The sequence below is a fragment of the Oncorhynchus clarkii genome, chromosome 8, assembly GCF_045791955.1.
Source record: "Oncorhynchus clarkii lewisi isolate Uvic-CL-2024 chromosome 8, UVic_Ocla_1.0, whole genome shotgun sequence".
Lineage (NCBI taxonomy): Eukaryota > Metazoa > Chordata > Actinopteri > Salmoniformes > Salmonidae > Oncorhynchus > Oncorhynchus clarkii.
In genome coordinates, this window is record NC_092154.1 from 39147144 (window position 1) to 39162608 (window position 15465).

General features: G+C 42.6%; 1 protein-coding gene across 1 annotated transcript in view; it reads left to right on the forward strand.

The window, feature by feature from the left end:
- Positions 1-9900, forward strand: part of LOC139415374 (prospero homeobox protein 1-like) — a 49867-nt gene extending 39967 nt beyond the window's left edge. Inside the window, exon 5 of the mRNA XM_071163476.1 lies at positions 8676-9900. Within this exon, the coding sequence (XP_071019577.1) occupies positions 8676-8861 (186 nt within the window). The 3' untranslated portion in view covers positions 8862-9900. The remainder of the gene's footprint in view (positions 1-8675) is intronic.
- The last annotated feature ends 5565 nt before the right edge of the window (positions 9901-15465 follow it).

Consider the following 15465-nt stretch of genomic DNA (forward strand, 5'->3'; position numbering starts at 1 on the left):
GATAGACAGGGAGGAAGGGGGAGGAATAGGCATTGGTTCTGTTTGCCCAAATTGACAGTCCAGTCCAAGAGTTTATCAAAGCCGTTGCAGATTATTGATTGACGTTTTGCTCAACAAAGATCTTATATTTTCTCAAAGTTACGATTCTGTTTCCCTGCTGAACAGTTTCCAACATCAACCATTCAGAATTTGAAGCTGGTAAAATGTTGAAAGAAATTGTGTTACGTTGTCAGAGCTCAACCTCCACAGAATTCCGTGTATAGTAAAATCAGCCAGAGCCGTCAGCCAGAGCGAAAGACATGGGAAGCGTTCCTACTCCCAGGCCGGATGCAGGTTAGGAATTACAGTGGCTTGCGAAAGTATTCACCCCTCATGGCATTTTTCAATTTTTTTTGCCTTACAACCTGGAATTAAAATAGATATTTTGGGGGTTTGTATCATTTGATTTACACAACATGCCTACCACTTTGATGATGCTAAATATGTTTTATTGTGAATCAAACAAGAAATAAGACAACAAAACAGAAAACTTGAGAGTGCATAACTATTCACTCCCCCAAAGTAAATACTTTGTAGAGTCACCTTTTGCATCAATTACAGCTGACAGTCTCTTGGGGTATGTCTCTATAAGCTTGGCACAACTTTCCACTGGGATTTTTGCCCATTCTTCAAGGCAAAACTGCTCCAGCTCCTTCAAGTTGGATGGATTCCACTGGTGTACAGCAATCTTTAAGTCATACCACAGATTCTCAATTGGATTGAGGTCTGGGCTTTGACTATGCCATTCCAAGACATGTAAAGGTTTCCCCTTCAACCACTCGAGTGTTGCTTTAGCAGTATGCTTAGGGTCATTGTCTTGCTGGAAGGTGAACCTCCATCCCAGTCCCAAATCTCTGGAAGACTGAAACAGGTTTCCCTCAAGAATTTCCCTGTATTCAGCACCATCCATCATTCCTTAAATTCTAACCAGTTTCCCAGTCCCTGCCGATGAAACCATCCCCACAGCATGATGCTGCCGCCACCATGCTTCACTGTGGGGATGTTGTTCTCGGGGTGATGAGAGGTGTTGGTTTTGCACCAGACATAGTGTTTTCCTTGATGGCAAAAATCTCTATTTTAGTCTCATATGACCAGAGCATTTCTGCCATATGTTTGGGGAGTCTCCCACATGCCTTTCGGCGAACACCAAACATATTTTTTTATTTAAACAATAGCTTTGTTATGACCACTCTTCTGTAAAGCCCAGTTCTGTGGAGTGTATGGCTTAAAGTGGTTCCATGGTCAGATACTCCAATCTCTGCTGTGGAGCTTTGCACTTCCTTCATGGTTATCTTTGGTCTCTTTGATGCCTCTCTGATTAATGCCCTCCTTGCCTGGTCGATGAGTTTTGGTTGGTGGCCCTTTCTTGGCAGGTTTGTTGTGGTGCCATATTCTTTCCATTTTTTTAAATAATGATTTAATGGTGCTCCGTGGGATGTTCAAAGTTTCAGATATTTTTTATAACTCAACCCTGATCTGTACTTTTCCACAACTGACTTGTTTGATGAGCTCCTTGGTCTTCATCGTGCTGCTTGCTTTGTTGGTGCCCCTTGCTTCGTGGTGTTGTAGACTCTGGGGCCTTTCAGAAGAGGTGTATACATACTGAGATCATGTGACACTTAGATTGCACACAGGTGGACTTTATTTCACCAATTATGTTACTTCTGAAGGTAATTGGTTGCATCAGATCTTATTTAGGGTCTTCATAGCAAAGGGGGTGAATACATGCAGTGGGGAGAACAAGTATTTGATACACTGCCGATTTTGCAGGTTTTCCTACTTACAAAGCATGTAGAGCTCTGTAATTTTTATCATAGGTACACTTCAACTGTGAGAGACGGAATCTAAAACAAAAATCCAGAAAATCACATTGTATGATGTTTAAGTAATTTATTTTCATTTTATTGCATGACTTAAGTATTTGATACATCAGAAAAGCAGAACTTAATATTTGGTACAGAAACCTTTTTTTTGCAATTACAGAGATCATACGTTTCCTGTAGTTCTTGACCAGGTTTGCACACACTGCAGTAGGGATTTTGGCCCACTCCTCCATACAGACCTTCTCCAGATCCTTCAGGTTTCGGGGCTGTCGATGGACAATATGGACTTTCAGCTCCCTCCAAATATTTTCTATTGGGTTCAGGTCTGGAGACTGGCTAGGCCACTCCAGGACCTTGAGATGCTTCTTACGGAGCCACTCCTTAGTTGCCCTGGCTGTGTGTTTCGAGTCATTGTCATGCTGGAAGACCCAGCCACGACCCATCTTTAATGCTCTTACTGAGGGAAGGAGGTTGTTGGCCAATAATTCGCGATACATGGCCCCATCCATCCTCCCCTCAATATGGTGCAGTCGTCCTGTCCCCTTTGCAGAAAAGCATCCCCAAAAAATGATGTTTCCACCTCCATGCTTCACGGTTGGGATGGTGTTCTTGGGGTTGTACTCATCCTTCTTCCTCCTCCAAACACGGCGAGTGGAGTTTAGACCAAAAAGCTCTATTTTTGTCTCATCAGACCACATGACCTTCTCCCATTCCTCCTCTGGATCATCCAGATGGTCACTGGCAAACTTCAGACTGGCCTGGACATGCGCTGGCTTGAGCAAGGGGACCTTGCGTGCGCTGCAGGATTTTAATCCATGACGGCGTAGTGTGTTACTAATGGCTTTCTTTGAGACTGTGGTCCCAGCTCTCTTCAGGTGATTGACCAGGTCCTGTCGTGTAGTTATGAGCTGATCCCTCACCTTCCTCATGATCATTGATGCCCCACGAGGTGAGATCTTGCATGGAGCCCCAGACCGAGGGTGATTGACCGTCATCTTGACCTTCTTCCATTTTCTAATAATTGCGTCAACAGTTGTGGCCTTCTCACCAAGCTGCTTGCCTATTGTCCTGTAGCCCATCCCAGCCTTGTGCAGGTCTACAGTTTTATCCCTGATGTCCTTACACAGCTCTCTGGTCTTGGCCATTGTGGAGAGGTTGGAGTCTGTTAGATTGAGTGTGTGGACAGGTGTCTTTTATACAGGTAACAAGTTCAAACAGGTGCAGTTAATACCGGTAATGAGTGGAGAACAGGAAGGATTCTTAAAGAAAAACTAACAGGTCTGTGAGAGCCGGAATTCTTACTGGTGTGTAGGTGATCAAATACTTATGTCATGCAATACATTTACAATTAATTACTTAAAAATCATACAATGTGATTTTCTGGATTTTAGATTCCGTCTCTCACAGTTGAAGTGTACCTATGATAAAAATGACAGACATCTACATGCTTTGTAAGTTGGAAAACCTGCAAAATTGGCAGTGTATCAAATATTTTTTTTCTTTTCAATTCAGCAATATAAAATATTTTGTGTATGTCCATTACATGTCAACATTAATTTAAATGACAGGTTGATGAATACTTTTACGAAGGCATTGTAACCCAGGGGAACTCAGAGCATGTGTGCTCTGTGTGTGGTGTGCTTCTTTCAAGGCTTGTCCAGCACACACAGTGCTTATCTTCTAGGTTCTCTCTTTGTTTGTCCAGCGCTGAGCAAATAGAAGGTGCAATACATCTCCTGACAGTTCCCAAAGGCAGGCATAAAACACGCTGGCCAAACAAACACTATACCCTGAGTCACCTAAAGGAGCTTTCTCAGGCTTTGCAGAACACAGATTCCCGCCCCTTGAACAGTAGTGGATTTAGGCCCCCTGGCTGGCTACCTTTCTGCTGTTGATTTAAGCAGTCTTAAGACAGTCTGGATGATGTTGTGTGAATATCCCCCAGCAAGCAGTCTAGGAGCTGCCATTGTCCTCTGCCATATTTTATTACCCCATCAGAAAAAGAGGAAATCCGATTCCCCCTTTCTGCAAGAGAGCTTATCCTGCCGTCTCAAAGCAAGCTGTCATGAGAGAGAGAGAGAGAGAGAAGGGGAAAGAGAGACAGAGAGAGAGAGAATGAGAGAGAGAATGAGAGAGGAAGGGGCGAGTAGGGGAGACAGAGGATGAATGAGAGTGATTAAATGCCTCATCTGTGCCGCTTGTCCATGGAACCCCCTCGTTTTCTCGTTTCACCCCCTCCATCCTCAGTAGGGGGGATGATAGGTCCACTTCTCCTTCATCAATATTTACTACCCTAACAGCAGGACTTGGGTTGGGCCATGGAGGGGGAGAGGTGGAGGGTGAGCGACATGCGTGTTGTGAGAGGGTACACAGCGGGATGAATGAATGCTGGGTAAAATATTACAACTTTTATTGTCGCCAAGCAACACTCTGGCGCTTTTTTTGTCCTTCCTTTCTCTGGCTCCCCCTCTCTCCTCTTCTCCTCCTCTCCTCCTCTCCTCCTCTCATATTGTGTTATACTGGGCAAGAGCAGCATAATATCACTTTACATGAAAGCTCTTGTTTTGGACACTCTCTCACTGCCCCCCCCCCCCCCCCCCCCGTCTACCTTTATTCTGCGATCACCAACGCCTCTGGAACAAAGGTCCAACAGCTGACCCAAGGAAAAAGGGGGGACGGAGAGGGGGTCACAACAGTTAGAGCTCTCTGTTGGCCACGACAAGCAGGCAGCTCGTAAGCACACACACACACACGATGACAGACAAAGGCCTCAGAGACAAGAATAACTCTCTCTCTCTCTCTTGCTCCTGCCGCTCTCTCTCTCTTTCTCTCTCTCTCTCTCTCTCTCTCTCTCTCTCTCTCTCTCTCTCTCTCTCTCTCTCTCTCTCTCTCTCTCTCTCTCTCTCTCTCTCTCTCTCTCTCTCTCTCTCTCTCTCTCTCTCTCTCTCTCTCTCTCTCTCTCTCTCTCTCTCTCTCAGTCAAGAGGATCTGAAATACCAATACCCTTTTCTGCTTGACATTGCCTTCTCCTTGCAGTCAGCATTTTGCTGTCCTTATATAGTCAAAACGTCAGGAGAAATTCCCTGTAGGAATATTCTTAGTAATGCGGCACTCCCTGCGTCTCGTACTGCACTGGACCGCTGCCTGCCTGTTTGCCTGCCTACCAGTCTGGTGTCTATAGGGGACACAGTCACAGTCTCCTGCCATCCAGTTTATTGTGTCACTGTGTTTCACAGGTGACACACTGATTTTTTTATTGTGTCGTAAAAGTGTTATCCATCAGTAAGATATGGTGTTTTGTACAGTAGGTTGTATTGACTGCTGTTATCCCTAGATGGCACACATTTGCTGAATCTGCACACATACATTCAGGCGCTGTATTTTTTCTCACTCTTTTCTCACACGTACACTTTCTTATTCACGACTCACCTTGTCACACAAAGAACAGTGGACATACACATATGCCTGCACACACACAAACGTGTGCACATACACACACAAACACACACTCCATTCATCACACTGAGGGTGGTGTTTGGTTGTCCTGTGCCTGTGTGTGTTGTGTGTGTGTGTGTGTCTGTATGTGTGTGTGTGTGTGTGTGTCTGTGTGTTCCGGTGGCCACTAACCTTGCTGTGTCCTGACACTCCTGATGAGTATCTGCAGGACACAGGAGGAGAGGAGCGGAGTGCTCACTGTCAGGCATTTAGGTAAGCTGCCAGGTGTGTGTGTGTCTGCCCGCATGTCTGCCTGTGTGTGTGTGTATGTATGTATGTATGTATATGTGTGTGTGTGTGTGTGTGTGTGTGTGTGTGTGTGTGTGTGTGTGTGTGTGTGTGTGTGTGTGTGTGTGTGTGTGTGTGTGTGTGTGTGTGTGTGTGTGTGTGTGTGTGTGTGAACATGTGTGTGTGTGTGGCTGCAGAGGGAGGCAGCCAGAGAGACAGTCAGCATTAACCAAGCAGGTGACCCCTGAATCCTGCATTGCTCTGGGGCTTTGAGTGAAGGAGAGAGGTTCAGCCAAATAAATCAGGGCTGTGTGTGTGTGTGTGCATGTGTGTCTGTGTGTGTGTGCATGTATGTCTCTCTCTCACAGTGTGAGGTGTGTCATCTACTTGGTTCAATCAGGTGTGTGTGTATGTGTGTGGACGTGCATGTGTGTGTGCTCCTACACATGTGTATGTGTGCTGGCTTGGGGTAAGGTGTCACAGATTTTCCAGGTTCTATGGTGTCAGTGAGCTTTGCTGTCATGGACACTAAAGAGCCTGTGTGTCTGTGTGTTCCCAAAGCATTTAGTACTACTTCCTCTTTTCAGGCTGTTGTGTGGGGTCATATTTACAGTACACTCATAAAGACGTCTTTCTGAAGCAGGGGGAGCGGAGGGGGGAGGAGGAGGGTGGGATATAAACCTGAGAATTTGCAAGAAATAAGCCATTATAAGTCACAACACAAGTGTACTGTATATATCAATTGATTTTTTTTTAGGAAGTAGCGACTAAAGAGACAGGTGATACACAATGTTACAGAACACCACAGGGCTTCTCAATACAGCCACGAAGTCAACCCTTTATTGTTGCAATTACTTTCTACCACACTACTACTCTCACCTAAGTTGTGATATACAATACATTTTGATACGTTTTAATAATAGTATTACTAATAGAAGGTCTCTGATATTATAATATATTATTAGATATTATATACTTAAGCAATAAGGCTCGAGGGGGTGTGGTATATGGACAATATTCCACGGCTAAGGACTGTTCTTATGCTTGACGCAACACAGTGTATGGACACAGCCCTTGGCCGTGGTATATTGGCCATATACCACAAAACCCAGAGGTGCCTTATTGCTATTATAAACTGGCTACTAACATAATTAGAACAGTAAAAATTTTATATTTTTCTATACCGGTGGTATATGGTCTCATATACCACTGCTTTCAGCCAAACAGCATTCAGGGCTTGAACCACACAGTTTAGAAATATAAGTTTATATATATATATATATACAGTGCCTTGCGAAAGTATTCGGCCCCCTTGAACTTTGCGACCTTTTGCCACATTTCAGGCTTCAAACATAAAGATATAAAACTGTATTGTTTTGTGAAGAATCAACAACAAGTGGGACACAATCATGAAGTGGAAGGACATTTATTGGATATTTCAAACTTTTTTAACAAATAAAAAACTGAAAAATTGGGCGTGCAAAATTATTCAGCCCCTTTACTTTCAGTGCAGCAAACTCTCTCCAGAATTTCAGTGAGGATCTCTGAATGATCCAATGTTGACCTAAATGACTAATGATGATAAATACAATCCACCTGTGTGTAATCAAGTCTCCGTATAAATGCACCTGCACTGTGATAGTCTCAGAGGTCCGTTAAAAGCGCAGAGAGCATCATGAAGAACAAGGAACACACCAGGCAGGTCCGAGATACTGTTGTGAAGAAGTTTAAAGACGGATTTGGATACAAAAATATTTCCCAAGCTTTAAACATCCCAAGGAGCACTGTGCAAGCGATAATATTGAAATGAAGGAGTATCAGACCACTGCAAATCTACCAAGACCTGGACGTCCCTCTAAACTTTCAGCTCATACAAGGAGAAGACTGATCAGAGATGCAGCCAAGAGGCCCATGATCACTCTGGATGAACTGCAGAGATCTACAGCTGAGGTGGGAGACTCTGTCCATAGGACAACAATCAGTCGTATATTGCACAAATCTGGCCTTTATGGAAGAGTGGCAAGAAGAAAGCCATTTCTTAAAGATATCCATAAAAAGTGTTGTTTAAAGTTTGCCACAAGCCACCTGGGAGACACACCAAACATGTGGAAGAAGGTGCTCTGGTCAGATGAAACCAAAATTGAACTTTTTGGCAACAATGCAAAATGTTATGTTTGGCGTAAAAGCAACACAGCTCATCACCCTGAACACACCATCCCCACTGTCAAACATGGTGGTGGCAGTATCATGGTTTGGGCCTGCTTTTCTTCAGCAGGGACAGGGAAGATGGTTAAAATTGATGGGAAGATGGATGGAGCCAAATACAGGACCATTCTGGCAGAAAACCTGATGGAGTCTGCAAAAGACCTGAGAGTGGGACGGAGATTTGTCTTCCAACAAGACAATGATCCGAAACATAAAGCAAAATCTACAATGGAATGGTTCAAAAATAAACATATCCAGGTGTTAGAATGGCCAAGTCAAAGTCCAGACCTGAAACCAATCGAGAATCTGTGGAAAGAACTGAAAACTGCTGTTCACAAATGCTCTCCATCCAACCTCACTGAGCTCGAGCTGTTTTGCAAGGAGGAATGGGAAAAAATGTCAGTCTCTCGATGTGCAAAACTGATAGAGACATACCCCAAGCGACTTACAGCTGTAATCGCAGCAAAAGGTGGCGCTACAAAGTATTAACTTAAGGGGGCTGAATAATTTTGCACGCCCAATTTTTCAGTTTTTGATTTGTTAAAAAATGTTGAAATATCCAATAAATGTCGTTCCACTTCATGATTGTGTCCCACTTGTTGTTGATTCTTCACAAAAAAATACAGTTTTATATCTTTATGTTTGAAGCCTGAAATGTGGCAAAAGGTCGCAAAGTTCAAGGGGGCCGAATACTTTCGCAAGGCACTGTATATATATATATATATATATATATAAATATATATATATAGTGTTACAGTTCATACATACATTCAATGTATGTGGCAGTCATCAGACCCACAACTATGGTGTTGCTATCACCATGCTCCAACGAACCATGCCATCAGGAGAACCTGAACTAACTGTCTTCTGTCTGTGTTGGTGCAGGTTCCAGAGCTGTTCCTGGAGGTGGCTACAATCACGCTGCGTGAGTTCTTCAACGCCATTGTGGCGGGAAAAGACGTGGACCCGTCCTGGAAGAAGGCCATCTACAAGGTGATCTGCAAGCTGGACAGCGAGGTGCCCGAGGTCTTTAAGTCGCCCAACTGTCTCCAGGAGCTCTTACACGAGTAACCTATCATGACCTGCCTTCAAACCCCCCACCCCCCGCCCGACACTTTTTTTGCTTTTCATGTTTTTATTTATTTATTTATTTTGATCTGATTTTCTTGGTTTTTTGAATGTATGAAGTATGAAGTTTGCATTCCTCCCAATCTGAGGCCTACTGGGCTGTCCAAGTTATCTAGCTATTGTGTTGTTGTTATTATTATTATTAATTTCATCATGACTATGATTATTATTAGTTTTTGTAAATGATTCTGCTGATCTGAAGATACTTTTATCCTATTGAGCAAGGGTGTCAAACTCATTTGATGGAAGGCCTATTGTCTGGGGTTTTTGGTTTTTTCTTTCATTTAAGCCCTAGACAACCAGTTGTGGGGAGTTCCTTACTAATTAGTGAACTTAATTCATCCATCAAGTACAAGGGAGGGGCGAAGACCCGCAGATACTCGGCCCTCCATGGATTGAGTTTGACACATGCTATTTGGTGGTTGGACTGTGTGAAACCTGATCTATCTGCCCTGATGTACTAGAAACACTAAATAGGGGTCCTCACTATGCCCAGGCAAGGGCTTCCCACGACCCTTTACCCTACCTACTCTAAGAATGACCCTACAATGCTAGTGTCGTCACCAATAGATTTTGGCCCACTACACTACGAAAGGGGAGAGGGGTCCTCAATAGGCTCGCCCCACTATGCGAGGTGACTCCCCAATAGGTGCCCAATACAATGGATATCCCACGGAGGACAACACTACACTACGCTTTATTAACTACTGAACTATACTGGAATACTAGTACTGGTCTGTATTGGTATACTGGAACTGAACTGGTATCAGTCATCTACTGAGCTCGACCTTGATACTTTAAAGTGTGCTTTCTGTGATTAGGACATTGTGTTTATTGGGTGTACATTATTAATATTATTTTTCCTGTTGTTATTGTTGTTTTTATTATTATTATTTGTCATCATTGCTTGATACAGATTGGCACTTCCAGATTTGTCCCTTGACAACGTTACAGAAAATAAATTATTATTATTGTTCCAAAAGAGTATAAATTCTCTACATATAATTACTTTGCTCTCAGCAATTTGGGCAAAAACCTCTTGCTCATTTTCATATTCCCCATCCCTCCTCTTTCTGTTTGTGTAGGTCCAAGTTTTGTTTGAACTTCACTGCTGATAGGGAAGACAGTGGAGAGAGAGTATGCTTCGGTCCTGGGGGCTCAAGTAGATACACAAGGGGGAGTCTCAACCCTAAGCTTTGCACAACTAGAAAACATTGCTGTAAAAGGTGTTGGTTTGGAAGAGCACATGGTGCAACCAGTGGCAGTGCACAAATACAGAGGTGTGTGGGGCAGTGACACACACACACACACACACACACACACACACACACACACAAACACACACATAGAGACATGCAGCTTATGACCTTTTGGTATTAAGACAGACCAGTTACTGCTTGAGTTTATGACTTATTGTTTCAAGGCTGAATTTCCACATTTTCTCCAGCATTGAAATATCAAGAGTACATGTTATCTTCATACATTTATGGGCCATTCACTAAGGACTACATCATTCATTCATTCGTTCATACATACATTACCAGTCAAAAGTTTGGACACACCTACTCATTCAAGAGTTTTTCTTTATTTTTACTATTTTCTACATTGTAGAATAATAGTGAAGACATCACAGCTATGAAATAACACATATGGGATCATGTAGTAACCAAAAAAGTGTTGATAATGAGAGCTTTGCACACTCTTGGCATTCCCTCAACCAGCTTCACCTGGAATGCTTTTCCAACAGTCTTGAAGGAGTTCCCACATATGCTAAGCACTTGTTGGCTGGTTTTCCTTCACTCTGTGGTCCAACTCATCCCAAACCATCTGAATTTGGTTGAGGTCGGGTCTAAGGCACTGGATGTCAAATCAAATCAAATTTGTCACATGCGCCAAATACAACAGGTGTCGACCTTACAGTGAAATGCTTACTTACAAGCCCTTAACCAACAATGCAGTTAAAAAAAGTGTTAAGTAAAATATAAATAAGTAAAATATTATTAAATAGCAGCACTAAAATAACAGAAGCGAGGCTACTATATACAGGGGGTACTGGTACAGAGTCAATGAGTAGGGGCACAGGTTAGTCGAGGTAATTGAGGTAAAATGTAGGTAGAGGTCAAGTGACTATGCATAGATAATAAACAGAGAATAGCAGCAGTGTAAAAGTGTGTGTGCAGACTAAAGTGTGTGTGCAGACTAATGCAAATAGTCTGGGTAGTCAATTGATTAGCTGTTCAGAAGTCTTAGAGCTTTGGGTTAGAAGTTGTAGAGGTCCTGGATGGCAGGAAGCTTGACCCCAGTGATGTACTGGGCTGTACGCACTACCCTCTGTAGTGCCTCTGCAGTTGCCATACCAGGCAGTGATGCAAACAGTCAGGATGCTCTCAATGGTGCAGCTGTAGAACTTTTTAAGGATCTGAGGATCCATTCCAAATCTTTTCAGTCTCCTGAGGGGGAATAGACTTTGTCAAGCCCACTTCATGACTGTCTTGGTGTGTTTGGACCATGATAGTTTTTGGTGATGTGGACACCAAGGAACTTGAAGCTCTCAACCTGCTCCACTACAGCCCCGTCGATGAGAATAGGGGTGTGCTCAATCCTCCTTTTCCTGTAGTCCAATGGTGGTTTTGGAGTCGTGAACAGAGTGAACAGGGAGTACAGCACGGGACTGAGCACGCACCCCTGAGGGACTCCTGTGTTGAGAATCAGCGTGGCAGATGTGTTGTCACCTACCCTTACCACCTTGGGGGCGACCCGTCAGAAAGTCCAGGATCCAGTTGCAGAGGGAGGTGTTTAGTCCCAGGGTCCTAGCTTAGTGATGAGATTTGAGGGCACTTATGGTGTTGAACGCTGAACTGTAGTCAATGAATAGCATTCTCATTTATGTGTTCCTTTTGTCCAGGTGAGAAAGGGCAGTGTGGAGTGCAAGATTGCATCATCTGTGGATCTGTTGGGACGGTATGCAAATTGGAAAGGGTCTAGGGTTTCTGGGATAATGGTGTTTATGTGAGCCATGACCAGACATTCAAAGCACTTCATGGCTACAGACGTGAGTGCTACGGGTCGTTAGACATTTAGGCAGGTAAACTTAGTGTTCTTGGCACACGGACTATGGTGGTCTGCTTGAAACATGTTGGTATTACAGACTCAGTCAGGGACAGATTGAAAATGTCAGGGATGACACTTGCCAGTTAGTCAGTGCATGCTCGGAGCAAATGTCCTGGTAATCTCAGTGTTAGAGGTGTCACTACAGACCATGGTTTGATCCCCGGCTGTATCACAACCGGCCATGATTGGTAGTCCATAGGGTGGCACACAATTGGCCCAGCATCGTCCGGATTAGGGAGGGTTTAGTACAAATAAAGAAAAACCCTGAAATGAGTAGGTGTGTCCAAACTCTTGACTGGTACTATGCATAGTTTACGATAGTGTGTGGATAAAATGGAAGGTAGAAATGTTTTCTTTAACAGTCCTATGAGGTAACAGGAGCTAGTTACTGCTACTTGTGGTTGTAATCAGGGATGAAATGGTATGCAATGGTGCTTAAATCCCAGAGAAACTAAACTATAATTATTAGGTAATAATTCGGTTTTTACCATTAACAGTACTGTTTACTTTAATACCAAGTAAATGTTGGACCTTAAAAGGACTGTAAAATAAGGCCCCAGTTATGTCTGTAATGATTGATTTTTGCAGTGGAGTTTATCTCACAGTTAATTCTGTGAGGAAGCTAATTACAATTAACTAAGAGGATACAACATGAAGCTACTCTCCAAGCAAATTAAAAGTTGGTTTAATATTTTACTACAACAGCACTGTACTACTCGCAGACATGTAGCTAGGTAAATAGATGTCTAGGTAAATACATAGATGGCTTGCTGAATATTAGAGAGAGGAGAGATCAAATCAAATCACATTTTATTGGTCACATACAGATGGTTAGCAGATGGTATTGTGAGTGTAGTGATATGCTTGTTGCAAAGTTTCCTAAGGACTAGAAGCGAGGCAGCCCTCTTGTCAGCGCCATACTGTAGGTAATGGGAGGGAGGAGGAGAGGGATATTTTCTTGACCATGTCATCTAACCAGAAAAAAACTCATAGTATGGCTATAGCCTAAGACTGGGTCCTAGAATTTTGCCTTGTCAAGTCACAAGGTCAGGAAAAAACGGAGATAAAAATACACACACAGACATTCAGAAATTGTATGGACACAGACAGGTTTCTCCTACTATATCCTCCTCTCTTCTCTTCTTCTCTGTATCACTAATCTGGCTCAGCACTAGCTGCTCCCTTTCTTCCTGAACAATACAAGGTTAGAGTTCACCACTCAGCCTAGAGGGAAATGTAGAACCTCTCAAAGACCTGATACAAAGACTCTGCCCATGATACAGAATCATTTTATTAGAGTGCTTATGCCTAGTTTATTCAGTAATTGATACATTAATATATATATACACCGTTCCTTGATTTATTTCCAGTGAAATACATGAACTTTCAATATTTAGCTTTTTGTTTTGATATTTTTTTTTGATCTAGTTGAATCCCTTTATCCTGTTTTGTTTGAAGCTGCCTGCTCTGGCTTTGTTACTGCAGGTTAAGCACGCTGCTCCTTTGGATATTTTTAATATATATATACATTAATATATATATACACCGTTCCTTGATTTATTTCCAGTGAAATACATTAACTTTCAATATTTAGCTTTTTGTTTTGATATTTTTTTTTGATCTAGTTGAATCCCTTTATCCTGTTTTGTTTGAAGCTGCCTGCTCTGGCTTTGTTACTGATACAATATAGTTAGTAGTAGTTCCTTGACCTTCGATAAGTACATTCTAAGCACTGAAAGATCACATACTGTATGTGTGTGTATGTATGTCTGTTTGTTTGTTTGTATGTATGTGTGTGTGTGTGTGTGTGTGTGTGTGTGTGTGTGTGTGTGTGTGTGTGTGTGTGTGTGTGTGTGTAATGTGTGTGTGTGTAATGTGTGTGTGCTTACTTGTCATTGCCCCCGGCCACATCGGCTTTGGTTTGCTGTATGTCAAAAAATATCCAAAGGAGCAGCGTGCTTAACCTGCTGACTTGCAAAGGCGACACATAGTGTTTGGGAAAAAAGGAGGAGAGAAAGACAGAGAGCTACTCCCTTCATTATGTTCACCTCCAGACACTGTTCTTCTTAAGATCCAATCCCTGACAGAGGCCAGGAGAGGGATTTCTCATTGAGGGGATTGGTTCGTCTTAAAGTCTCAAGGCACCAGCCAACGGCTTAAAAGATCCTGTAACACAAGACAAAGGAGAGGAAGGACACGTTTATCTGATACATGGATTAATATCCCCCTCCCTCCCTCCCCTCCTACAACCCCGCCCTAAAAAGTTGTTCCTGTGCGTTGTGCAGCTACAATGAACAGATTATTCCTGCTTTAAAGGACTCTTATTTAAATGGATTATGACGACCTTAATACCACCACACAAATATTTTTTGTTTGCTTTTTATTTTGGGTTTGTTTGGTTTCTAGAAAATTGCTATCGAAATGCATATAAATATGGTATGTTTTAAGAATGATAAAATGTAAATCTAAAACAAAGCTAAAAAATCTAAAAAAGCTAATAATAGAGTGAACCTTTGGGAAGGATCTATGGCAGGAATTGTGTCATGAAGCATGACGTTTCGATGGTATTATTTTGTGATTTCTTAGTTTCGATCTATTGCAGAAAAAAGTTATTTGTTGGTATCTTAAAAGTAGAATAGAAGCAACAGCAGTAGTTTTTGCAGGTTTAGTGATTGTGAAGACATTTCATTTGATTTCTCTGCATTTTGTACGGGGTGTGTTATGGAAATAAAAAAACGTTTTTGATTCCTTTTTGGGGAGCATAACATGTGATGCTGTAACTGTACATATTGATAAAGGGAACGATCGCTTAGATCTTAATCATGGTGCTCCCGAGTCTAACATGACTTGGAAGGGGATAGAGGGAGTAGGGATTAAAAGAAAAAGACAGAGCGAGCGAGTGAGATATGACATACTCTCTCTACCTGCTCTCCAATCTCTTTTCCCCAAAGACACAGAGGAGAAGTTTTTACGCCATGCAACACCCTAAAAATATTGTCTGTTCCCCTCTGTGGGTGATGCCCTTGAAAACTGCACCAGCATCCCTTTTCTGTTGACGGAACATGGCGTAGGTGTCCCTTTATTATGATGTCATAGTGCCCTGTTGGCAGTGGATCCAGACTGGTCCACACAAGGTCGTTGGTGTCTCTCTTTTACAACCCAAGAGAGGCCTTAGTGAGAAGAAAACTGGAATTTATTGTCCCCATAGACTACTGGTGAAAGAATGGAGGGGGAAACTATTTTTGTAAACATACTGTATGACAGTCAGTTACCCAACATTCACTGGATTCTGTCATTGGAGTAGAATAGAACTGGTCTAAAAACTGGAGGTACAGAATTAAGAAGAGTTTTGATGCACATACACACTCCATTCATCACACTGAGGGGGGTATTTGGTTGTCCCGTGCCTGTGTGTGTGCGTATGTGTGTATGTGTG